Source organism: Notolepis coatsorum, assembly GCF_963971535.1.
Source record: "Notolepis coatsorum genome assembly, chromosome: 7".
Classification (NCBI taxonomy): Eukaryota; Metazoa; Chordata; class Actinopteri; order Aulopiformes; family Paralepididae; genus Notolepis; species Notolepis coatsorum.
This window is the reverse complement of record NC_140171.1, coordinates 72,187,461-72,214,874: the sequence shown is the minus strand read 5'-3', so window position 1 is coordinate 72,214,874 and position 27,414 is coordinate 72,187,461. Positions and strand designations below refer to the sequence as shown.

At 43.3% G+C, this 27,414-nt stretch overlaps 1 protein-coding gene across 2 annotated transcripts in view; it reads left to right on the top strand.

The window, feature by feature from the left end:
- Positions 1-27,414, top strand: part of fbxw7 (F-box and WD repeat domain containing 7) — a 467,095-nt gene that overhangs the window by 371,037 nt on the left and 68,644 nt on the right. The window contains exon 1 of one of the 2 annotated variants that reach the window (XM_084319104.1): positions 23,076-23,367. The exons of the other annotated variant lie outside the window; for it this stretch is intronic. Coding sequence (XP_084175230.1) covers positions 23,329-23,367 — 39 coding nt within the window. The 5' untranslated portion in view covers positions 23,076-23,328. Of the gene's footprint in view, positions 1-23,075; positions 23,368-27,414 lie in introns of those variants that run through there. 2 annotated transcript variants of the gene reach the window in all.

Here is a 27,414-nt window from a genome sequence, read left to right as displayed (position 1 = left end):
TGGAGGACACGGCTCAAACAAGCCCAAGGTTGAAACCCAGTTGGGTGCCCCTTTTTGATTGGTGGAGCCACAGAGTGACAAAAGGAGAAACGTGCTAGAAACATTATGGAGCAAGCTCTCCACAATGCAAAGGGTTAATTTTTAGCAGGAAGAGAACGCTATACAGACGGCCTCCCAGCAGATGCTCAGGCTCCCCACCATGATGGGAGAACAGAACACACTGTGACATGCCGTATCATTAGAACACTTTAAAAGGCTTTATTTTTACAACACTCTGCATAGGGTCCACTGACTGAAAGACTATGTAAAGACATGACATTTCTACAATGAGGAGATTGAGTGATCAGGTGCTTTATGAGAATAATGATGTTGTCTTTCCTGCCCTGTCTAACTGCACGTATCCAGTAAGCAGTAGGTGAGGACAGTGCCTGAGACCAATGGGCAGAATGTTAAAATATGTACATTGAAGGCAGAGTTTGCCATTGCACATTGCCAAAGTGCAAATTACTTGTTGTGACTTCAAGGATGCAAATGTTTGGGCGGCTGGGTGGCACAGCGGTCTAAGCGCTCGTCACCAACGCAAGAGACACCGTTATCGAATCCGGCTGGGCATAAAAGAAAATATTGTTTGGTTCCTGTTGGTTGTCAGTTAAGGCCATGGGTAGGTAGGGAATTTATTTTATTTTATTTTTTATTTTATTTTTTCCCACGGCGACTATAAAATGTTCACAGCAACATGGATGCATGTACTCTGCCAGCATGTTTAATATCCATAATACTAAAGGTTTGACTAAGATTTTTATGAAACTTTATTGTAATTTATTTTTAATTTTAAAATTTTAAAATTTTTAATATATATATATTTTTAAACTCATAAAATAAATTGGGTCGCACCTAAATCGGCAGGGTCGGTCGGCAACCGGAACCAAACTATTTTTTCTTTTAGGCCTTGTCAGCGCTGCCTCCGGCTTGGCCGGCCGTCATACTGGCTCAATTGGCAGAGTCAGTGGGAGGGAAGCCGGTGGGTGGTATTCTGGTCGTTGTAAACAGCGACTCCTACAGAACGGTCAGGGCGCCTGCACAGCAAAGAAGGGATATGATGAAGGTAGTGTGACCTCCCACGCGTTACACTTCACCAATGAGAGTCCGTGCTGGCAGGTGAAAAGAGGTTGCTGGCTGTCTCCTATGTGACGGAGGAAGCATCTGATAGACTTCAGGACTCCCTAGACCGACCAGTGGGGGGCACATGCGAGCAACGACCAGGAAGGGGAGGGGGGAATTGGCATAATGACTAAAATTGGGATGGGAGAAAATCAGAGAAAAACAGGAGAAAAAGTTAAAAAAATAAAAAAAAATAAAAAATGCAAATGTTTAAAGTGACACTGGTGGTGATATGTGGGAGGCAGAGGGTACCAGCCCTGACTCTGGGCCATAATGCATAGAGCGAGCAGAGAAATGATCTTGTACGATATTGTCTTCTGCCTTACAAATAATGTCAACCAGTTTGCTGCACTGAGGGAAAACATAAAAAGTGCAAGTAGTTAGGCCAATGCATTGTTTCCATGGAGTTCACCTGCATTTCAAGGTACAAACGAGAGAGAATGCTCCATGTTTTGATAGGAAATTCATTGTCAAAAGTGGCATTTATAATTAATTGTGAATGTTTCTCATATTATGTGTCGTGCTCGGTACACATGCTCCGTACCCAAGAAAATTGCATTGAACTACAACAGAAAGCACTCTGTATTCTTGCATTGTGTAGACCAGTATACTTGTGAAATATCAATGAAAAAACATCAAGTTAGACAGTAATAACCGGTAGTACTGGAGCAAGGGATAACATAGAATTTTCGTCAAGTGTGTCCTCTTATTTTTATAGCCATGTTCATACTCTAGTGATAATTAATAACATAGCTCTACAAAGAGAGCCATTATTGTCTTTGAACATGGTGAACTGAGTTAGGTTTGGCCTACATTAACGCAGTGTTTCCCACAGGACTTTCAGAGACTATGGGGGGTGAACCTCCGACCCTCTAGGGGGGTCCGGGGGCATGCTCCCCTGGAACTTTTTTTTTTTGTACATTTTAAAGTTAAATGCATCAATCTGGTGCACTTTGAGAGAAAAACACAAAATCCACTAGACTAGTGCTTCCCAATCCTCTCCTCGAAGCACCCCAGCCGTTCAATGTATTTGTTAAATTCCACCACCAGCACACCTGATTCAACTTAACTAGCCCTTTATTAGTTGAATCAGGTGTGCTGGTGGTGGAATTGAACAAATACATGGAATGGCTGGGGTGTCTCGAGGAGAGGTTTGGGAACCACTGGACTAGAGCATACATTTGAGCCATCAAAGAAATGAAGCAAAAGCGGTTACCTGAGTGTGTTGAACTGGTTTATTTTTTTGAAAATAAAAAAATATACAGTAGTGGATTACTATTACGACTACTACCCTGCCAATACTACTGATACATCCCTATTGGCAAACTTTATATTTACATTTTTTTTATTTATAATAAAAAAAAAATATATATTTGGTTCATTATACAACTGTGGCCGGACTAAATTAGACTGTGGCGGGCTGCCACAGTCTAGGTAATTGATGGGAAACCCTGTTAACATCACCTCTGCAAATCTGCTAGGAAGTCATTTTACAGTCTCTGTGTCAATACTATTTTTGGTTTTTAGAGTTTGGTTCATCAACATTGAGGTATATTCCATATAGAGAAGTAACTGCATGCCGTGGATGAGTTCAGTGGGTGTTCTTATGAGCGTATCCGTGGGTCCCTTAATGTTATTAATATGCCCCTAGCCATCAACATTATCTCTGTGGATGGCTATACCAAATAGAGAACACCGTTTTGCACCCTTCTCACCCCTCATGATGAGTTAGCATCTCTCATTCCCATTAGAGCTTCATGGATGAAACATGATGGAGATGTCCACGGGCTGCCACAGCTACATGTATCTCAGAAATAAGCAGTGCAACTATATCAGTAAAATAGAACACTTTGGTTTTTCTCATAACAATGAGAAATAGCTTGAAGATATTCAATAGGACACCCTTGGCCTTAAACCCTTAAAGTATTAGATGGACAATTGTTCTGGGCCATTAGCAGCTGGCGGCAGTCCAAACTAAAACCACCATTTGACTTTGTAATGGTTTTCGGTAGCCCAGGCTGTGATGCCTGCAGGAAGCAATGTGTGCTACTGTAACATGGAGACATAACACTGCTCCCAGTGAACATCCACTTAATGACCCCCCCTGTACTCTTTAAGAATACATGAGCACTTAACTTCCTGCATCCACCCAACCACCCCGCCCCCATGTTTTAATAATGACCGGCAGATTGCCACCCTGAATAATACAAGGGGATTCCTGTGTTATAGCTGCCCACCTACACCTTCACCTCGTTTTTGTCAGGGCAACAGTTACCTGACCTGTGGGGCCGAGACCACCATCATCATCATTAACCCCACCCCACCCCCAGTTACTTTGAAACGCTGACTCAAACCCTTCTTTACTGCTGAGATTGAAAACTTTATTATTATTATATTTTTATTAATATATATATAACAAGCTTTATAAAAGTTTGTTGTCTTCATTGAAGTGTGAGAGAGAGAGGAAACTCCAGATGGTTGTCTCTGCTTGGTGTCTACTTAAAGGGCCGGGGAAGATGGATGGAAAGATTGAGGAAGGGAGGACGGGTGAGGGAGGCCCTCTCGTTGCCCTCTCTACCTTAACCGGATCTCCTAAATCCAGACCACACACGGGCAGATTCCTCTTCAGCGGCAGCCCGGGTCTTCCTCTGCGCTGCCCCGCTCTGTCTGTGTCTCCCAGCATGGGATACAGCTCATCAGAGCCCCCATGCTGCTACCCATTCAGCCCGAAAGACACTGCAGTGCACACATATGGTGGACATCTCAAGATTCAAGAGTTTTATTTGTCACATACATACCAGGGCTTAGGGCTGGGCGATTAATCGAAATAAAATCGCAATCTCGATTAATAGACCTATGCAATCTCATTTCTAAATTATGATGATTTCTTTTAATTTAAAAAAAGATATATTTAAAAGATTTCTTTTTTAACTTAACTTTTTTAAATGATGACGATTCTGACTTGAGTTATTTTGTATGTTACAAGAGACTTTTAAGTTTAAGTCAAGCACTTTCATATATGTTATGTTTAAGTTTAAGTCAATCACTTTGATATGTTATGTTGTCTGTTTAAGAAAGAGTGCAATAAATGATTTTATTGAAAAAATAAGAATTGTGTGAGAGAATCGTGATCTCAATTCTTAGAGAGAAAAATCGTGATTCACATTTGAGCAAGAATCGCCCAGCCCTACAGGGCATACAGTGAAATGCGTGTGGCCATGCCCGCTTTGATTGTGCAATAATACTAATAATAAAATAGACATAAAAAAACAGGTAGCAAAACCGACAGCGACTGACCTGGGCCACGCCATACTACATACCGCATACTGCATACGCAAGCATCAAGCCCTGCCACCGCTGCTGGGCTTTTAGCAGGGAACAAGTATTATTATACTGTAGCCATCCTGAGACTAGCTTCTTCCTCCATGTTTCAGGTTAGCTGAACAAGGCTCTTGTGATAAGAGACGCCATTCAGTCTTGTTGACTTCATGCCAGCATCCTCAGATGGGTCGTTTGAACAAAGCATTCATCACTGGTCGTGTCATTTTTGGAATTTCACAGAATTGAGTAGAATAGAACTTTTTTCCCCTACTCCCTCTAGGCTGCTTGCTCGATTCTCATGAACCTTGCTTTGTGGTTTCTAGGGACCTACATCTTTAAATGCATAATTCAGAAAGTTGCTAGGCCAAACAAACCATATGACCACCACACCCAGTCAACTCATCATTAACAGTTACATGTGAATGCTTCTTCCGATTTGCACCAAACTTGACATAAATGTTTGGTCCATAATGGGGGGTGCAAGGTTTTGTTGTCATTAAGCATGAAGGCACTATTCACAAAAATGAAATGTCCGACACAAAGGAATTTGCCAAATTGATAGATATTGTTGTACCAGTGCCTTACAAAATACCACACCAATCCACCAGAGGGTGGTGCTATAATTAAAGGGCTACTTTTTCAAATTTGAAAAGTGCTATAACTTGATTGACACAAGTCTTTGTGCATATACCCAGCTATCCTCCGTCTATGACTGTGCTTCTAGATGATTGCATAAAGATAATGGCTACAGTACCTGGGTTGAGGCACATATAGAGCCACGTTGGTCGACGCTTATCACAAACTATGTGCTTGTTTGTCTGGCTTTATCTTTCTCTATTACTGGTTGTCAAGGTGGGTGTATTTTTTATATTTGTCATATTCAGAGCAGAATGCAGTGCATCACTAGGTCAGCAGGACCTCTTCGAACCTCCTCCCTCTCTTGTCTCCTTCCATTCATCTCTGTCCACCTTACTTTTTTATTTATTTGCCATTCATAGTTTTGTGTGTGTGCGTGTGCGTGCGTGCGTGCGTGCGTGAAAGAGTGAGGAAGACGTTCATGTCCTGGGGGGTTGTGGAAAATGATGAAGCAAAAATTCTAATATTGTGAATCATATTGCAGTTGCAATATCTGTCAAAAATGTTCCTCAAATGATTCATCCCCAGGCTGATGCTCTTATCTGGAATAATTTACAGTGGGTTGTTTTCACCTTTTTTTGCACCATTTCACATCCCTAATTTAATTAAAAAAAACGAATGCTTACTAGGAGGGTCCCGTGACACAGGTCATGGGTTTTGTTAATGGTGGCGTATTACAAGATCATCAGCGTGTGTACAGGACTGCTTCCTCCCCAGGCGCTGTTCACTTTGCCTCGGGTTGTTGTGTCAAGCAATGGTGCTGCCCCCCCCCCCCCTCTACTCTTTACACTTAAGTGTACAGCACTTGCTATTTTGCTTGCACTTGTTCAGTGCTCTGGTTTATTTGAAAGGCCTTCAAAGCCAAGTCAAGCTCACGTGATCAGGTGATGTTACTGCTCTGTACAGTATGGTCTGGTGTTATTATTTCTCTAGTAAAGGTATATTTCAAACATTGATTTGTAATTTTTAAAGGCTTTAAAACTGTGTAGGACCCAGGCCTAGAACTGCACCCTGAGAGAGGGAACTGCGCCCTGAGCGGGAGGTTCGAAGGGTCAAAGTGGGTATCATACAGGAGGGAAGACTTGTCAGGTTTTAAACTGTGGATGCCAAACAGAGAAGGTAAAGACGATTTTAAACTGTTAAACAGTAATCCAGAACAATTGTATTGTACTGTAAAAAAAATAAAAATGATTGTATATGTCTGCACTTTATGTGCTCATTTCATGTATATTCTATTCTACTACTTATTGCACTATTTTACTCTGTTTATTCTATATTACTCTTTATTTTTTTTTATCCACTTTTTCTCCTTTTTTTCGATTTTTTTTCTCCCATCCCAATTTCGTGTCTCCAATTCTCCCCTCCCCTGTCCTGAACGTTGCTCGCATACTGGTCGGTTGTAGGGAGGATAGAAGCCTTGCATCACGTGTCCCCTCCGCGTGAATACTTTCCCCAAGGCGGTTGTCCTTCCGCGTTCGGTTTGCGCGGCCTGATTGGCCACTGACGCTTCTCTCAGCGCCCAATCACGTTGCGCCTAGCTTTCAGTTCCACAGCCCAAGTCCTCGCCCATTTCCTCGTATTGTTTTCATCTCTCTATTTTAACGTAGTCCATTTCCTCGTATTGTTTTCATCTCTATATTAACGTAACGCGCTATTCATATCAATCGACATCACATCAATATATAAATAACGTATTGTTTTCATCTCTCACATCAATAGTCCTCGCCCATTTCCTCGTATTGTTTTCATCTCTCTATATTAACGTAGCCCATTTCCTCGTATTGTTTTCATCTCTATATATTAACACATTGAGGACCGGCCGGCGCCGTCTAATATGTGGCTGGAGGACAAAGCTTTGTAAACAAACCGATGTGACTTTGTACAGCTATATCTATACTTTATAGTATTGCTATCTGTCCATTCTCATTGTCACTTGAGTGCATAAACCGTGCCTTCATAATGGCTTAAAGAAAAATAAATCCATCGGTTGGTTGTCATTTTATAGCGTCGTGAATATAAGGTTTATCGCACTTTTCGTCTCATATTTTCTGGGAAGCTAGATATGAGGCTAAAGGCTACTCACGTTATATCGAACGGCATTTCAGTTGTATATATTCGAATGAAATAAAACAAAGCGCTTATCATCCGGACTATTCCAGAGCATCTATGGATGAAATGGGGGCGGTGGGGCACGCCGATTAGTATTATTGATTAGCAATAGAGTGTCCGTGCAAGTAGCCACATTCACTGATCTATTGCTTGCGTTTTACAACAAGCTCCAATCCGGCTATAATTTAGGTTAATAATGTCTTACCGTCAGCCCATGTGATAGCCGGCAGCATTTCGCCCTTATCGATCGGCATCTGGTAGATCGATATGTCCATTGGCCGATCATAAATCCCATTATTCCAGGCTGAAATCTGCAAATCGAAACGTGAACAACGGTGCGGGCCCTTCGTTTGGGATCAGGCTCATATGAAACGCCCATAGACGGTAAAAGATTTTTTTTCCCCATTCGCCCTCAATGATACTGCAGTGGAGCGATGGCGCCCCTAAGAGGATCTGGCCGGTATTGCATGTTGCCGAAATCACAGATGCTGGTAGATCTGCAGAGTCGATGGGGGATGTTGATACGGTGATTAATATGGAATAAAACAATAACAACTTGCCACGAGTTAACTCGTGGCTCTGGTCCTCAACGCATAGCACCGAAACCCGAGTTAACTCGTGGTTGGGCGGCAAAGTGTTAACGTAACGGGCTATTCATATCAATCGACATCACATCAATATATAAATAACGTATTGTTTTCATCTCTAGTATATTGTGCACGGCGTCGGCGGTAGCGAGTTAGGCGATAGTTAGTTCGTTTTAGTATATTGTGCACGGCGGTAGCAGTTTTAGTATATTGTGCACGGCGGTAGCGAGTTGAGTGATAGTGAGTTGAGTGATAGTTCGTTTTAGTATATTGAGCGAGTGTATTGAGCGAGTAGTTAGGCGATAGTAGGGCTAACGTGATTGGGCGCTGAGAGAAGCGTCAGTGGCCAATCAGGCCGCGTAAACGGAACACAGAAGGACAACCGCCTTGGGGAAAGTATTCACGCGTCCCCTCCGGTACACGAGGAGGCAGCCTGTCACATCTTTTCACCTGCCAGCGTGGACTCTCATTGGCGAGGTGTAACGTGTGGGAAGCTCACACTACCCCAGCTATTTCCTGTCTCTGCTGTGCAGGCGTCCCCCAACCGACCTGTAGGAGTCGCTGTCCACAACGTCCAGATTACCATCCATCGACTTCCACCCGCTGACTCTGCCAATTGAGCCAGTATGACGGCCGGCCCAAGCCGGAGGCAATGCTGACACCCGGATTCGATACCGGAGTCTCTTGCATTGGTGACGAGCGCAATCTCCGCTGCGCCACCCAGGCGCCCTCTATATTACTCTTTTTATTATTGTCTATTTTTAAAACTTAATCAAACCATAAACAAGGTGGCCTGTTGGGATGTTAGATCCTAATGTGAACATAAACAAGGTGGCCTGTTGGGATGTTGGATCCTAATGTGAAAAACTGTGATTTTAGATGTCTGCACTTTATGTGCTCATTTTCCTGTCTCTTTTCTGTTGTGAAGCACTTTGAATAGCAGTTTCTGTATGAAAGGTGCTATACAAATAACGTTTCATTATTATTTTATTTCCCCTGCCACTTGAGAAGTGTTATCTAATGGCCTTGTCATCAACTTACTGGAGAAAGGCCTCAGTGAGAGTTTGCTCTCCTAAATGGAACTGGTGAATATCACCTGGGAGTTAACAAACGTTCATCTACTGATGCCCTTAGGTTTCCATAGGATTACTGACAGTTCTTAAATAGTTTCATGGGTTATTTATATTGGCAAAAGAGAAATGTCGAATCTGTTACGGGTATGGTGGGAATAGGGTCAACATCACATTCACGCTGCATAGTTCTCCTGAAGACCCCAGTGAAGCTTTTACCACTACCCCATTCAATAAAAAAGTGCTGATTATCTAAGGGATTGTAATATCTAGTCCTACAAACTCAACTAATAGAATAGATTTACATAGATTCAATAGAATAGATTTATACAAATATAGAGTGATCCATTTTAATTGGATTAAGGATTTTGTTTTTCTACTTGGGATTTCATGTCAAATCCCAAATTTGGGAAGGGCTTCAATACAGCCGGTTCTTCTCCTTTACACCGTTTAGACCATTAGGGGATCGATGCACTTTGACTCCAAGCACAGGACTGAAGACCCCCATTATGTAACACATGTGTACCTTGTTTCAAGCCAGCAGGACGAGTGATCCCCAGATAGGCTACATGTCCTGCTCTGCCACACATATTCCAACACCTCATGCCGCTTCGCTAGTCATGCAGAAACACAGGACCCCACTATCAGGAGATCATGTGTTTCCAGCCCACGAAACACACTCTCACACACACAAACACTGACGCACCTGCTGGAATACACACTCTCATTCTATCTCTCAAACACAGGAGGGTACACTTTTCTCACCCCTCAAAACCTATAGGACATTATTCTCAGAAGCTTAGCTCATTATTTGCCCACTCGCTTCGTAGTGCCATTCCGGAGGATGCCAGATTGGGTTTGGAGTAGAGTAGGAGGTGTCCGTTCCACAGCATGTGCTGCATTGCGTTGCTGTTGCGTTGCGTCAGTCAATCGCCAACAAACGCCTCAAAACAAAGACATAATATCCTTTCATGCTCCGTCTCTTTGATCTCTCTTCAAAATGAGACTATTATTTATTTATGTCTCACTCTCTCTCACTCACTCTCACTCACTCACTTGTGCTCCCGCTCTTTCTCTGTGAAGGCAGACATGGCGATTGACAGTGTTGGGAAAGTTCACTTTCTACATGAACTAGTTCAGTTCACAGTTCAAATTTTTTTAAATGAACTAGTTCAGTTCATAGTTCATAATTCAAAATGTTGAACTAAAGTTCATGGTTTCAAAAATGAACTAATTTAGTTCTTTTTAGTTCTTTTTTGAATTTTTTTTTTTATTATAGATGTTTCACGTACAGTTACTTAGGGGGGGGGGGGGTCCTCCAGTTCATCTATATGCCATCATCCACACCATAAGCAAGCAAAAACAAAAAAAGAAAAACAAGCAAAAAGGAAAGCAGACCAAGACAGGCACTGTACATTATTGCACTTGCCTCGAGCCCATTCACATGTAAACATACATATATTTATTTTTTCTATCCTAGGTCTGTCCATACAATGGGGCATTGGGCCTTTAGAAGGATCCGATACATTTCAGCAGGAAAATAGTCTAATAGTGGGGCCCACACACCTCCTGAAAGGAAGCGTTGTTGCCTCTATGCACAGTGTCTTTCATGGGGTAGCAGCATACCGAAGATCTCTCTATACCACATTTGTAAAAATTGAGGCTTATCCTTAATCCAGTTTATCAGAATGCATTTCCGGGCTGAAAGTAGAAGTTTATCAAATAGTTTGAATTGTAAACTCTTTTAAATGCATACGACGACGTCTAGAGTCTGACTCTGACTGAGCGAGTGCTGCTGCAGCGCCTCTCGGCTTCTGCGCGCAGATTCTGCTGTAAGCACTGTTCCACTGCTTGTTGTGAGGAGGAGTCTGATCACGTAGCCAATAGCAGGGGGTGACAGGCACGTTGCCAGATCGGGTGGTTTTTACGCATCATTTTTGTCCAGTTTACAGTGTGTTTTAACTGAGTTTTCGGCTGAAATGCATATGAAATATGGCACATCTTTGAACGCCGTTATAATAACAGAGTGCCGAGAATGAACGCACTTTTGAACTCCGTTACACAGGGCTGAGAATGAACTCGTTCTCAATTACGTTCATTTAGCGGATATACAGTACGTTCAGTTCAAGTTCGCCCAAAATACGAACGCGTTCATGAACGATCGTTCATTGAACGCGTTCAGGTACATCACTGGCGATTGATAGCAGTCTAGTCAGGCACTAAAACTGTTGTTATCACCCACTCCTGCTGTTGGCCTATTAGAGATAAGCGTAATCCCTGGAGGTCCATTTAGTGGAGAGCCTGGCCTCTGAAAGGCACGACCGTCCAAAACATCCAAACAAAGAAATCAAACGTGTCCCTCACCCGCGTGATTACCAAAGGTAGTCGCATTTCTGGCAGACGTTTCTGGTCATGTGACATGTGCGCCCAATAGCGTGACGAGCTGTGTCTTTGCCCATTTCCACGTCAAACAGCCTGCAAACTACCTGGCGTTCTATCGCCATGCTCTAAGACAAACTCTAACCTTAACCAACTTTGAAAGAGTGCCTAAGCTTAACCGTCGAAAGAACTTGTCGTCACGCTCTAAGACAAACTCTAACCGTAACCAACTTCGAAGAGTGCCTAAGCTTAACCAGTGTAGAAACTGCCGTCGGCCAATCGGAGAGCGTCTGCCAGAAATGTGGCTACCTTTGGTAATCACGGCCCTCACCCCTCCACCCCAAAGAAGTGGTTCAAGATGGCAGCTAGGTCTTAATCTGTGTCATTCTGCTCCTCAACGCTGGGCTCTGCCTTCAATCGTGGGAGAACCAACATCATGGGAGACAGGTTTTTGTTGGCATTTCAACTCGGCAGGACTGCAAGATGTTCCACCTGCATTCCTTCCACATGAGCTCACCTGTCGGGCTCACCTGTCCATGTGATTCATCCCTGTGTAATCTTCAGAAGGGAGAAAAGAAAAAGGCAACGGCTACCTCATCCTCGGCTCCAAATTGCTTCACTGCATCTTTCTGAGCGCCTTGTCTCCTCCCAGTCCAGCCTTTTGAGTTATTGTTCATTCCTCTGTGAGCTGTTGAAAACTATCCCACTATTTATCTTACAGGCCCATGCCCAGTTCTTTGGTCTGGTTCCAGGTTGTTGCATCGAGGAAGGTACTACCGTATGTCCCTTCTATGACGTCGGCGTCCTCGTTTATTTTCTCTTTTTCCCTCAAAGTCGTGTTTATAGTAGAAAGCTTCTGTGTAGCATAATGAAGTGTGAAATGGGATTGTTTATTGTTTTTTTTTAGGAAACATTGCTTGGGGGCTAGAGAGTCATTTCTTACACTACTCCTCTCCTCTTCCTGTCTGCGCTTCCTGTGTACGCAGGCTCTATGCATATTAGCATTGTTAGCGGAGTGCTAGGCCTGTAATTTGGAGCTATTTTTAAATGAAAGTAGAGCTTGTCTTCCACTACAACACAACAAGCTGTGTGTGTGTGTGTGTGTGTGTGTGTGTGTGTGTGTGTGTGTGTGTGTGTGTGTGTGTGTGTGTGTGTGTGTGTGTGTGTGTGTGTGTGTGTGTGTGTGTGTGTGTGTGTGTGTGTGTGTGCGTGTGCGCACGGTTTGCCATGCTTAAATGTACAGTATAGGATGGGTTCCTAACTCTGTGAAGTTACCCATCTCAGTACACATCACTTTATATTTAAGTTTTATTGGCAATGGCCAGACCGTCTCTAACTGCATTCTGCCATGCATTTTCTATCTATCTTTAAAAAAAATCGACCTATTAATTAGTCTTAAGTAAATGCCTAAATGGAGGGGAAATGGCCAATATACTAGGCTGCCTGTGTGCACTGGAGGTTAGCTCCCTCTCTCCTATCTTTCATTTGCAGATGTCTGCGTTGAATAGCATACCCTCTGATCCAATTAGAGGGGGGTAAAACCTCCCATGAGAGGCTAGGCCTATTTCCTCCTGATACCATTTGCGTGGAACAGCCCAGCATGCAAATTACTCCCCGGTTCCGGAGATGGAGGGTATTATGAGATTGCGTTTCGGATTAGCAGCGTACATTAAGTGAAATAGACAAAGACCAAAGGCGGCATGCGATACGGTGGGGCTCTTAGGTGGTCAAAATGTGACCCCCACACACGGTCTGGGAACCTCACTTCACTTCACCTCCCGACGGACTCAGGCACCATAGACCTGGAGACGACAGCCAGAACCCCAGCAGTGGTCATTTGGCTCACTCCACGTCGTAAGGGATGTGGAGTGGCAATTGTGGGTAATTAAAGGGGTTTATCCACGCCTGTACAGAATGTTGATGTCAACACCGCCAAGTTCCACCTGGCTCCGTCGTGCACATTCCACAACGCTCTCGTCCCCACAGTTTCTGAGTCAGATATGTGAGATATGAGCATGCAAACCCAGCAGCTCGCAATGGCAAGAGTAGTGGAAGTGGAGGGAAATATTTCCATGCAGAAATAACCTGGCTGGTTGTATGTGAGCTCCCTCTGAGGTAACGTTTAGGTATGACTGGTGTGGCGCTGGCTGAAGCATGCTGGCTTGTTCAATAAACACGTTGGCCTACATTTTGCTTATTCAGCCTTTTGTGTGGAAAAGTAAAAAATAACTGCTCTGCACTACAGTCATAAAAGTAAAAGATGTTACATTGCAAAGTGGAATCCACTTGTTTCTAATCTTGGAATTCCCCTCCATGGCTGTATAACTATGGATTTACTGTGGCCAAAGGTCAACTTTGCTTTGAAGAACCCAGTCATTCATTGTGCCGTGAAAGGGTTAGAGAGTGAATGTTTGGCTTCCTATGTGTGAGTTAGCGGCTCTCTCCATGGTTTAATGCAATATATACTACTTAGGCCAAAGGGGTTAATTTCCTTCCTTCCTCAGAACTCCCTGCTCAGGTGCCTGGGGAGATGAGTATCCGCTCCTCTTCTTTCATGCTCTGGTCCCAGATCAGTGATCAATTTTTGCAGTAGTCGTTAATAAACATGGGGACAAGGTGGCCATTGTTCCTGGGCTTGGTGTAGTGGCGAGAACAAGGGGATGTGCTCAGGCTGTCCCATAACTGCTACAGATGTCTCTGACCAACAGAGGAACTGTTTGGGAAATGTTGTTAAGATTTAAGATTTGTTTATTAACACTTTGATTACCAGCCATGCGGTGCGCCTTACCCCCGTTAAATGCCAGCATCCACTTCAATGATAGCGTTGTGAACGCATAATCTCTGTCTTAAATTATGGCTATGTGTCTAATCTGCCTGTCGTTTATCAATGACTTGTTTGCAGTCAACATTGTCGAAACGGATTGTTTTTTAATCGCTTCATTTCCGTTTTATAGCATTTTGAAAAGCCCTTGTTTTCAAGGAAAATATAAAGATTCCGTGATAAGCGGCATTTACTGGAATATTCTGGAATACACAAAAACGTTGCAATTTTTCGGCCTATTTATGAATAGTTTTCAAATAAACGCTAGATTATCGATAGTATATGTGTACTTATGCACGCTATAGAAGCGGGCTGAAATATCAATTCTCTCATTTCCTGATCGCGCACACACACACGCATAGGGCAAACGCTGATATATCTGTGAAAATAGCTCTGATTATCCTAAGACTGGTAAAATAAATTCCTTACCTCAGGCCCCGTTTAGACGGAAACGCTAGCAGGTGAATCCGCAAAAATATTTTTACGGATGTGCCTTTCGTTTATACGGAAACGGCGTTTTTACGGGGTGAAACCGCAAAAAAGTGAGACTACCTTCCAGGGTGGAATTCCTAGAAACGCAAAAGCTTTGCGCTTTCGTCTAAACTGTCAAACCGTATAAATCTGTTAAAACGATGACGAAAGGGTTGTCACGGCTCTGGTCGCGCGTACTGCTTACATCACATGTAGCAGGTATGCGCCAGTAGCCGAGACGTAAACAAAGCAAGTATGTCTGACTATATCAACGGAGATCACCTGAAGGCTACATTGGCAGTACTTTTAACCCTTTCACTGCCACACGACAGAAGGTTAACCCTTTACTATCACACAACCGGCTGTCGTGTGGCAGTGAAAGGGTTAAATACACAAGAATCTGTCCCGCGGCATGAGTGGACCCACTGTCTGTGAGTGACTCTGCTTTGGTACAATCACATTCCCCATCCACAGTCTGCGAATCAGAGGCAGAGTAGGGCGGGTCTTCACAGCACGTCATGTGACATATGCGCCAATCGTGTGACAGCGGGGTTCCGTCGTTACAGCGTCGTCTGCACAGAGAATTCCACCCCAAAACGCTCGTCTAAACGTAAAATTAAAAGTGAAACCGCAAGATGACTTTTGCGGTTTCTGTTCACAAAACGCTCGTCTAAACGTAGCCTCAGATTAGATGTTATCCAAAAAGATTATTCCAATTCCTGATCGCCATTCCAAATATCGATCGCGTTTATTGATTCAGCATTGGGTACTGTAAATACATAATCCACGCGTTTTCAGGGCCCGCGATCACAATGGATTCTTCAGTTGGCTTGACGGAAAAGTAAAACAACATTGTCAATATTACACTTGCAGTACACTTAATGTAGATCTCTGTATTTTTTACTGTATATTTATATTAGAATGTACATACATACATACATTACATAGGAAATGTGAATCCCGGACCGTATTTTATTTTATTATTTTATTCGTAGGCTTATTTTATTCTTTATTCTTAGGCAATTTTTTGTTATTCTTATTCGTGATTTGTTTTGTCTACCTAAATGTTTACTGTGAGCGATTTGTAGTGCCAAATTTCCCTCTGGATGATTCAAGTATTTCTATTCTATTCTATAAAAGATCTGCAACAGAATCTGCTTCTGTACCAATGCAGGGCAGAGGCATGATGGGATGTGTTTCTGGGGGTCTTGAAGGTTCCTGTCCCACAGTGAGCCTCAGCTGGAGATCTACACACACAAACATGCTCTGCACTGCTTCAGCATTAGCGCCTTTACTAGCTTGCTTATTGTCAAAATACTGTGAGAAGAGAAATAAAATTTATTCTTAATCTTCTTTTATATTTCAAAGAAAGCTCTGTTGGTTAGACAAATGGCAATAAAATGTATCTCAATGTTACATTTGCGATTTCACTTTCCCCTCAGCAAAAGTGTATGACTTGTTTCATATTGAGTTATCTGATTCACATTGTAGCTTCTCTGTCCTTTCAGAGATCAGAGGAGAATATATTCCACTCTAAAGTCCCATGCCATGTCACTGCCATCATAAACTATGACCGTCACTGTTTTTCAGCGGGTTCCATTTCCACTCTGCAGTGTGATAAACAACAAATAAAACCCAATATTAGTTTTGTCTCCGTAATTTATTGCGTTATTATCACGCAGCCTCACTCTGCCATGTAGTCTGTCTGTTAGGGCTGGCCGATTAATCGAGTTTCAATTTCAATTACGATTTTGGCTTCTCATGATCATGAAAACTAGGGATGCCCCGATCGATCGGCCACCGATCGTTATCGGCCGATAATTAGTATAAATATGCGATCGGGGAATTCCGATAATTAGTCATTCGCCGATCGCGGAAACTGATCAAGTGGATATCTCACTCGCTTGTCTCAGACGCACAGGACCTGCAAACTGCTCCTCCTCCCTAGCCCCGCCCGTACCCGTGTAGAGTTTGTAAACACAGAGGAGGCGGACCTCCTCTGCTGAGTCTAGATAGTGCATTCGACCTGAGCTAACGTTAGCTACCTAGCTATCGTTACTGTTTAAACAAAATTACCCAGTCAACTATTCACTTTTAGTAGGCATTGTCTAACGGTATTTAGCCGGCTAGCTACCGATAGCTCCTGATATCAACAAATGCTCCACTGTGTGTACAGTGGAGCTGTTTGCAGATAGCGAGCAAAAGGATTCTCCGGCGCTGCAGCGGGACCCCATTGGTAACGTTAAGTGCTTTGGTCATTTCACATTCAGCAAGCCCTCAGCTCGAATACGCATTCAATCAATGTTATAAGACATTGATATCAGGAGCTATCTGTAGCTACTGCTAGCCGGCTAGATGACGTTAAGACAACTATTTAGTTCAATCGGAAATTTCGTTTTGAACAGTGAATTAACGTCAGCTAACGCGAGCTAACGGAGGTATCAACATGCACTACAAGACTTGCTGGAGCATTTGTTGATATCAGGAGGAGCTACTAGAGTACACACAGACAGTGGAGCTGTTTGCAGATAGCGAGCATTTTGACTTGTTGCGTGGTGGCGATGTCTCGCAGATAATACAAGTACAAGTCTAATTATATAATATATATATTTTATAAAAAAAAAAAAAAAAATTTTATATAAAATAATTTTTAATTTTTTTTTAATCAAAAACGATCGGTATCGGATCGGTATCGGCCGATATGGCTCACGACGATCGGTGATCGGTATCGGTGGCAAAAAACGTGATCGGGGCATCCCTAATGAAAACAAGATAATCGAAATAAAATGATTATTGTGTTGCATGCCAAGTTGCTCTCATTTTGTCTTGTGTAAATGCAGCACACCCTTCCTTCACAGCACTGCGCTCTGCCCCTCTACCCCCAAGCCCTACTTTTTCAGTTCATGTTGAGAGGGAGGAGGGAGCCACGGTGCATCCCTCCAGTTATTTTGAAACGACTTTGCTAACTTGTAGAAGATAGCAGAAAGGCAGCCTTTGGGTCAAGAAGAAAGGAAAACGATATTCAGTTGTCGTCATATGACATCCTCAAATCAATGAATAATCGTGTTTAATAGTCGTGATTTCAAAATCAATAAAAATTATTGTGATTCTGATTGTTGACATAATGAAGCAGCGTCTGTTTGTCTGTGGGATGGTCAATGACACTGACTGGACAACCCATTTCACCTTCCCTTCCTTAAATATTGCAAGTTTTAAGCATTTTGCTTTTTAGTCTCTGGTGTTTTGCCATTTTGTGTACTTTATTTTCTTAACCTGTTAATCTGTAGACCGTTTTCGCCTAAAGGTACATGCCTAAGTAAATGGAAGATTGCTCCACTTCTGCAAGGTCAATTAGCATGTTCTTGGTATCTAGGAACATCTAGAGACCTGGGGGTATGTATTTCCAGTGTCAGAAATATTGTGTCTGTTACTACTAATTATTCAATTGTAATGAATAAATTAATTATGATTAATTATGATTTATGATTTTGATGATGATGATCAAAAATGTATACAGGTAGGAGAAAATGCTCACTGAGCTCATTCACCACCTTATTGAGATCATGTGTACAAAAAATCTAAGCAAATGAACAGCAGGAAGATGATTAAACAGAAGGATTTGTAGATACAGTAATTAATGATAATCGACTTTAATTATAAATTCATATTTGACCTTGAACTTGACCTTGACCTTATTATGGCCAAATCATACATCTATGGATAGGGAAAATGCTCCTCTTTCCAATGGCAGGGTTGAATCTGGATTTAGTAATTTCTTGTGGTTTTTACGATAATTAGCATTTTCCGATAAATTTGTATTTCCGATAAATCGTATAAAACATTGGTAAAAATGAAAATATACACTTTGACTACTGTTTTTGATAGGGTTATAGTCTTTATTCTTGGCTACAAAAAAAATATTTAAAAACATTGACCCACATGTGGACGATTCTTTGCCGACCTCTAGTGGCTCGGGTGTGCATTTTTTTTAATACAATATATAGATAGAATTAAAGCCCTATATGTTCCCTGTCGATTGCTCTTTCAGGTGACAAAATCCGTTCAGCGGTTCTCGAGTTACATGCCGATATGTGAGGCGTGCCCCAAAGTACGCAAAAGTACACATTACCACCCTCGACTCCCGGGGCTCTAGCTCCGTCAATCATTTGGCGATCTCGAAGATCTTTGCACAGGGTTGTAGCCAATGAGTGTGGCTTTCCAATGATACCCCATGATATGATAATTGGGGATCTAATACGGTCTCTATTGATCGATTTATGATAAAGAAAAGCAGCGTCCCCCTATAGGGGGACCTTAAGGCTTAACAGGTCTCAAGGCACATTTAGAAACACTTTACAATACTGCCTGTACTTGAAAGTCAGATCTGTAAATGGTTGCTTGTCGCTTGACCTCCCTCTATTTCCCACAGACCTCATCGATGTCACAAGGGAGATAGATACCAATGCCTCTCTAGCTGACCTGACCCCATCAAACATCAGCCCTCCAACGTTATAGTCGCGTGGGTGGCTACAGGATATGCTAATTCAACCCCATGCAGATGATACCATTATTGTGCTTCTCGGAATGCCATGATCCATGGTTTCCTTATTCATTAACCCCTCCCTTCCTCCTCATGCATGTCATCTGTCCAATCTGGAATGTGGCCCACACTCCACCTCTAGCTTCTCAAAATCTATTGAGCGGATACCCCAATCCCCCCACCCTCCCCCCGTTTTGTCACAGCGAGAATAACGGCACAATGACACGACTCTATTTAGTGATGCATCGCTGCCCGGGAAGTATTTGCCTCCTTTAAGTTCGGCACCTCACATTAAACATTTGCTCAAGGAGGCCCTGTCCTCCTATAGCTTGACCCTTACTTCTTTTTTTTTGCTGCCTTTGAATGGTTTACCACATTCAGATCCGCCTAACACTAGCAGAGAGGAGGTAGATGTCTTGCCTCCATGAAACACTACACTATCATACATTCAAGACTGCTCTGCTTTTAAGACTGTAACCTAGAATCGTTTCATGTTGAAACCTTGACGTAAAAATCCATATTGCCTGCTATTTTCATAGGAAGCCAAATGAGACAGCGTGTTTGCACGTTTCCTCCAGCTATCAGCAGCACCACACGGATGACAGCATTTTTCTACACATTCACTATGTTTTCCAATACTACAGGACAGGGTGCCTGTCTCACAAATCTCACTATCACTTTAAGGGAACAATTAAGGATTTCTCAGAAAAATAAAAGACGGGGGATTATTTGTTTGTACTGCTCCTCCAGCAGTAGGGGCTACTGCTGAAAGAATGGGCTTTGAAATATCCCAAAACTGCCCTTTAAAAAAATACACACACAAAAAAGTTTATTTTTCAATGAAATAGAGACGACAAGATGAGGTCCAAAATGAGTTTGGTCTGAGCGCCACCTGTTTTGTTGAGCTGTGAATCTGGCTAGCGGGGTTTTGGTTTTGATAAGTAGGAGGTCATCGGCAGGGGGAGGCCTGTTAATGCTTTACTGAGTGGCATAAGGGGAGCGACAAAGGAGGCCACGGCCTATTGAAAGGCCCCGGCACATGCCAAGCATTCCAATGTGCTGTGTAAAGGTTGGGCCGGCGAAGAGGAACGAAAGGAGCTTTCTCATGGGGGGCCACCTCAAACACACGCACACACAGACCCACACACTCAAACTGTCCTGTCTGCCGCACCCCTACCCCCTGCCTCCATCGCTCTTGTGTGCTTTTTTTTTTTTAGGTGTTACTATGGCAACAAAGGAGAGGAGAGAGTCCCAGTGTGAGGCCAAGGTCCACATTGCCCCCCCATCCTTTTACAGCTGTTCTGTCTTCTTATAATACAACAACACTTCTCATTTGCGATTGGTTTTCTTTTTCACAGAATTCATTCGGACGTGGTTCTCTTCATAACATCGTTAAAGGCCGTGTGATTCGGCTTCGCAGTGAGAGGTTGTTTGCTCAGGTAAACATCTGGATTGCCAGGTGGCTCTTGGAGCAACATCATGATCTGATGTCCGAGTTCCCCGTAATGACTCTCTGGTCTCAACAATCCTGTTTTTAGAGTCTGCATGGGTTTTCTGTGCTGCTTCTTTTGCCCAACACAGTTTAATAATTCCAGGTGTGCAGGCCTACTAGAGTGTCTGAAAGACTTTAAAGATATAATGCTTCAACACATATGAAAACCCTTCGCATGAGGCTGCATTGTGTATGTGTATCCGGTTTGTATAATGTCCACTGACTAACCCGGATGCTCTGTGGAAATGGCGGGCATGCGTTGACAGAACAGTGAAAGAAATGGCTGAGCCCTAATTGCTATTGCAAAGCCATAGAACTCCTGGGAGAGGTTTCTTAGGTGTTGCTTATCAGCCTGGTTCATGTTAGCCTGCTTATATCCAATTCCAAAGAAACAAGTTAATTCCCACACACACTTATCACCTCCACATTGATTCAATGCAGGAATTAACTTATTTCCTTTGGAATTGGATCTTTGGGGAATTGATTCCGTGCACCACAAGAGACAAAGCAAGTGGTGTGCGTGTTGCCTCCTCTTTTCAAAACGCTCTGTGTACCTACTGCTGTGACGCTGCAGGCAGCTGCTTTGGGCAACATTTATTATTCACTGTTTTCTCTTTGTCCAAATTGATCAGAGTAAACAAAAAGCTTCAAGTGTATTTCTTTTAGATAGCCAAACAAAGCCCTTATTTGAATAAGAAAAGCCAAGCTGCCTGCCACCACTGGTTTGTTTACCTGATGGCTAGATGGCAGCAGATGTGACAGAAATTCTAATAAGGAATTTTACACAACACTGTATTTACAGATTGCACTATGTATTAATCGCTTTCGTTTAGTTGTCTTTTTTACAGAATCTACAGTTTGCGGTTGTGATTTTCTTTTGCCAGCTGTCTTTTAAAGGGGAACTATTTTACTATTTCTTTCACTATTTGGGCACTTTTACACAATTCCTGTGAGTTTATGGAACACCTCTGTAATTATATATATTTTTTAATTCATTGTTTTGTATTTCTAATCAAGTCCTCAAAAACAGCATTTTTCTACCTGAAGATCTTAAGCTGTTTTGAGGCTGGGCTCCTAAACCACTGTGTGGCCTTCGCGGCATCTGGGACATTAACATGCAGCGGTGTCCTCTCTGACATCACCAAATCATCACATTTTCAGATGACTCAGTTCAGTGAGGGTGAATATTGTGAGAGAGAGAATTGGAAGAATGCGCCAATATGAGAATTAGAGACATAGATCATATTAATATAAGTCCACATAGCTAGGAAACAATGCTAAACACTGAAAAAGGCCATTTATAAGATAGTTCCCCTTTAAATCAATAAACAGCTTCCAATTGTTATACAAATAGAAGGCTATCCAATCTGTGTGCATAACATTAAGCAGCAGGTGCAACCAGACTTGGATATAGCCTCCTGCCAAATGGGAGCATACTGGCATTATATGGGTCACCTAGTCTGGGATGGGATAGCCAAATGTTTCTAACATAGTACTTTTATCATTGTGTGTCACATATTTAGTTTGTTTTATGCCAAAAAGCCTCTGGAATTTAATTATAATTGCCTTTGTGAATTTGTGTAACAGTAACTTGGGTTCTAATGATTATTCAGCATATAAGCAAATTGTGAAAAATACCACCTGCCTATAAAATAAGCTGAGATGGGGCGGTGTGGTCTCTGGGCGGGGAGGCAACAAGTGGGGGTTCTGTTCGTCATCCTATTAAGTTAATTAGCTAGGCAAAATAAAACTGCTCTACTCCGTCTCCCTTCTCCTGCACGTCTGCTATGTGTTTGCGTCCCCCGGTGGTGTCCCCGCTCATTTAATTGATCCTCTGCGCATACTGTTGGATCTTGGACTGCACCATTCGCCTCTCTACATCGGGGAAGATGTAATCCGATCCCTGCGTAGAAGCCGTCGTGCAGGCTGTGTGAAGAGGGCACGTCTCTCTCTCTCTCTCTCTCTCTCTCTCTCTCTCTCTCTCTCTCTCTCTCTTCTCTCTCTCTCTCTCTCCTCTCTCTCTCTCTCTCTCTCTCCTCTCTCTCTCATCTCTCTCTCTCTCTCTCTCTCTTCTCTCTCTCTCTCTCTCTCTCTCTCTCTCTCTCTCTCTCTCTCTCTCTCTCTCTCTCTCTCTCTCTCTCTCTCTCTCTCTCTCTCTCTCTCTCTCTCTCTCTCTCTCTCTCTCTCTCTCTCTCTCTCTCTCTCTCTCTCTCTCTCTCTCTCCTCTCCCTCTCCCTCTCCCTCTCCCTCTCCCTCTCCCTCTCCCTCTCCCTCTCCCTCTCCCTCCTCCTCTCCCCTCTCCCTCTCCCTCTCCCCTCTCCCTCTCCCTCTCCCTCTCCTCTCCCTCTCCCTCTCCCTCTCCCTCTCCTCTCTCTTCGCTCTGTCGCTCCCCTCTCTTTCTCCCGGAGTGCGGCTGCCTCTCCTCTCTCCTCATCTCTCTGCTCTGCTCGTTATTCTCGCGCGGTCCTGTGAGGCTGTCTGTCGGCAGCGCACGTCTCACATTGTTACCGAGCTTCCTTCAGTACAGTGTGACACGGCGGCGGAGCTTTGCTTTACCGGGGGATCTACTACGCGCACGCCAGTCCGGTGACGTGCCCGAGCATGTTCACATCAGAGACGGTGTCGGATTTACCTGAGGAGCGTCCGCTGCCCGCGCACCGTCACCGCCTTGTCCCCGCCGTGCAGACAGATCTGGACTCGAACGTTTTTCAGTGAAGTAGAGACCACACCGGATTACAACGATGGGGTTCTACGGCACTTTAAAGATGATTTTCTACAAAGTGAGTAGGATGTCTGTGCGCTCACATTCGATGTGCAAGTGACCATCATCTATCGCATTCGCAAAAACACCGTTTTGATATTGCATTCGTGGTGTTTTGACTTCAGCGCATGGAGACATGATGTGTGCCAGGATCTGTACTAGGCTTAATTATTTCTGACGCGCCTCTAACAGCAGAGATTGCACGGCCACTGCAGAGGGATGGAGAGCCGCGTAGCAGACTCATTGAGATGCGGTTTAATTGCCCAGGCCTTTGTGTTTGATATTTTTAATATTAATTCATGCCCCCCGCCCTCGTTTCTTGTAATAGTTATTTTCAGCTGTGGAAATATATATCACCGCAGGGGGATATAATCATTGAACTGTTGTGACGCCTCCATTATTACAAATAGGGGGTCTGTTGTAATACTTGTCAGGCTACTATTTGCAATGCTGGAATTTGAAATGGACCTACGTTTGCATATTTTTTTTTACCATATTTATTTTGTATTATGTTCCATCTCATTTGAAAATGACTCTCAGCGGTTAATCGATGGGGGCTCTGCACCTGTCCGCTCACACCATCTGAGTGTGGTCCTATACCACCATCATAGACTCTCAACGTGCAGCCTTCCCACTGTGTATCATTGTAATTGGAGCATAAACAGCGGTAATGAAAACAATAGTTATGATGCTCTCATAAATGGACACATTGCCCCCGTACGCAGCTACAAGTGAAACAGGATTGCACAACCTCTGCTCCCTTTTCCTACTTTGCAGTGCTACGCATGCTTCTACGTTATGCAGTGGTTACCCTGTGCTGACCAAGTGACTGCTAAGATTTCCTGTATCCACATCTATTAGGAGTAGCCTTTTCCAGACATTGTGCACCACTTGCCTGAGGCTTGAACCACAAATAATAGGTCACTGTGTCACTGTGTGTCAGGCTGTTAAGAGGTGGAACACCCTTAAGGATGTTGGCCAGGCTCTATCGTGACGTACGCCAGGGGGAAAACCAGCGCTCATGGGCTAGGAAATACTGTGTCCCGGGTATAGCTGTGATAAGACATGGGAGCGCAAAAGGATCTTCCCATGTTAGAAATAATGCTCCCAATGGTCTGGTGACATTGACAAATGCTCTCGGCGACCCAGTCAAATCCTCCGGCTCTACGTATGAAGCGAGACACATGGAAAGCCAAATCACCTGGCATTGAAGCATCATCTCACCCCGCAAATCCCTCATCATAACGGCTGTCGATGTGAAATCGGCCCCTCCCCGTGTCCCACAGTTTCATCACATCCAACTGAGAAATGTGAAATGGAATCCACAGCTGTTGGTGATTACACGGAAAACATATTATGTAAACAAATTGGTTAATCACTTGTAGCCGTCATTTGCCAGAATCTTACGAGGGAAAGTGCTGATTTGTGAAATCCACTTAGCTTTTTTGTTGGATGAGAATCAGATGCATGTGTGCGTGTGTGTTTTTTTTTAACCAGTCATAGCTTACGCTGTTTATACGTCCATTCAAGTAGTCACTATCCATGATGTGAAAATCCAGTGTCACAATTGCTTCCTGTCTTCAACCCCCCCCCCCAGGCTAGGAATCCAGATTATGGATGTAATATGTCATTTCTGAATGAAGTCCCTTATGAACTCTGTGCAAACAGATAATCTGTTCATATCTCTTTCCAATACAGTCTTCAAATACTCACATTTCATCCCTAATTTAAAAATGTTGATTGATACGATGGAAGCGATTTCACGGTTGCTCGGCGCAGTAATTGAATAACGAGGCCTACAATGAGGAACATTATTCAAATGTCTTGCATCAAAAGACGTGGTCTCCATTCACCAAGTCAAGGAGGCGTCACGTCAGGGTGATGGGTGTATTTTATAAAATAGCCATCACCCTCCTCGTCCATCTGTCGTCTTTCTCCAGGCCAGGTAGGGAGGAGGGTAGGAGGCCAGACACTGAGTCACTGATTAGTAGCGGTTTACAAACACAACATTCCCCCCGTCGTCTCCAGTTACCCTTTCCCAGGCCGAAACTCAAGAGGCTGGTTACACACACACGCACACACTGTGATGATTTTCAATGCCTGCACTTCGTTGGAGATCACCTCCACGGTCTCATGTGCACATCCATGCATGCATGCACACACACACACTACACACTCACTGCCAGTATCCCCATACTCTCCCTCTCTCTCTCATACACCCACTCCCCCCGTCAAACACATGGGCGCAGACATTCACACACACACACACACACACCAACTCTCCTTGGCTCCTGAACTGCCTTTGCAGTGAGATCATTCCTTGGGGAACGAGGGAGTTGGATTTCGGAATGGGATCTCAACCAAGAAAGAATACCCCACAAATCCCATCTACTTCTCTGCCAACTCAAAAGATCTCTGTCAGATGTTTCAGACTCGGACTCTAATGGAATACACATTTTATTTGCTCAGATCTTAAAGTGGAACGACGCCCATTTTCAGAAGTCAAACATGTTATTCCTCTGTTCTAAGACTAAATATCCAGACTTTGTACGCAACGACATTGCACGTTTTAGTCTTCCTTCTCTGGTTTCTGGCTTTGGGAGAGAGTTGCTTGTGTTCACAATTATTGATTGAATTTCATTTTTGCTTTCAAAAACATTATTTTGACCCCAGCGCCTGTCCGGTGAACACCTCATATCTCTGGAGGGTAATTAAAAAAAAAAAAAACTCATGCGTTTTTTTTTTTTTTTTTTTTTTTTTCATTTTCCTCCGATTTTCTCCCATCCCAATGTTAGTCGTATGCCAATTCCCAGTCCCTTCCTGGTCGCTGGGCACTTACCCCCCACAGTCAGATCATCTGGGAGAGTGGAGGCTACCACGTGCTTCCTCCGACACACGTCCAGCCAATCACCGCTTCTTTTCACCTGGCAGCGCGGATTCTCATCGAGAGGGCGTAGCGTGTGGGAGGACCACACTATCCCCCTCGAGTCCTATCCGCGCTTAGCAGGCGCCCCGACCGAACTGTAGGAGTTGCTGTTTACAACGACCCGGACCCACCCCGCCAGCTTCTCCCACCCTCTAATACAGCCAATTGTATTAGTGCAGACGGCCAGCCAAGCTGGTGACAACCCCGGAGCTGTGAGCTGGATTCGAACAGGCGAATCCAGCTCACAGCTCCAGGGCTGGTGACGAACGCAATCTCCGCTCGGCCACCTAACCGCCAACCTCATGTATTCTTGAAGTTTTACATTGGGGGGGTTTGAATTGATTTCACAGCATCATGAAACCTGCTCGCAACATACATGTAGAGAACCATCTCAAGTAAAAACATGAAAATAGGCTGATGGGGTGGAGATACAAAGTATAAAGTGTCATTCATGCTTGGCTTTCATTAAAGTTAGTTAATGGAGGCATGACTTTGACTATACAGATTGTTATTTGTGCAGAACCAGAGCCACCTTTTTCACATTTTTCCTCCGGAGAGGGAGAGCTTATTTGTACTTCCCTGAAATCTTGAGTCACATGTGTGATGTCATGTCACTAATAGGTCGAACCTATCATGGTCCTACTGTATAGTGGTAACTTAACACCTTTAGCTTCAGCATACACCTTTAGCTGAGTAGGTTTTGACATGTCTTGAAAGAATATATTGCTGCTGACTTAGAATTCCAGGTAAATATTAATGGGTGCTTGTTTTTTTGCATATTCATAAATCCTTGTATTCCTAATGAGGGTAAACATGTAGAGATGCTGCTAAGACATTTTCAGTAGTTTATTGAAAAATGTATACAAATTATTTTATTTATTTGTTTTCAACGATGTCACCAGAGGACACTGAATCCTTGTGTTGTGTTAATTACAGCTCAATGAAATGATGTAGATGGGAAAAAGAATGAAGTGCCCCTTTTTTTTTTTTTTTTTAATTTTTTTTATTATTGCAAAACAAAACTTATTAAAAGTCAGTACTCAACACACAATGTATAATGAAACTTTCAGTAAAGGTGGTTAAAATATATGCAAGTACAGAAACAGGATAAAACAAAAATAGTCAATAATAACATTTTAA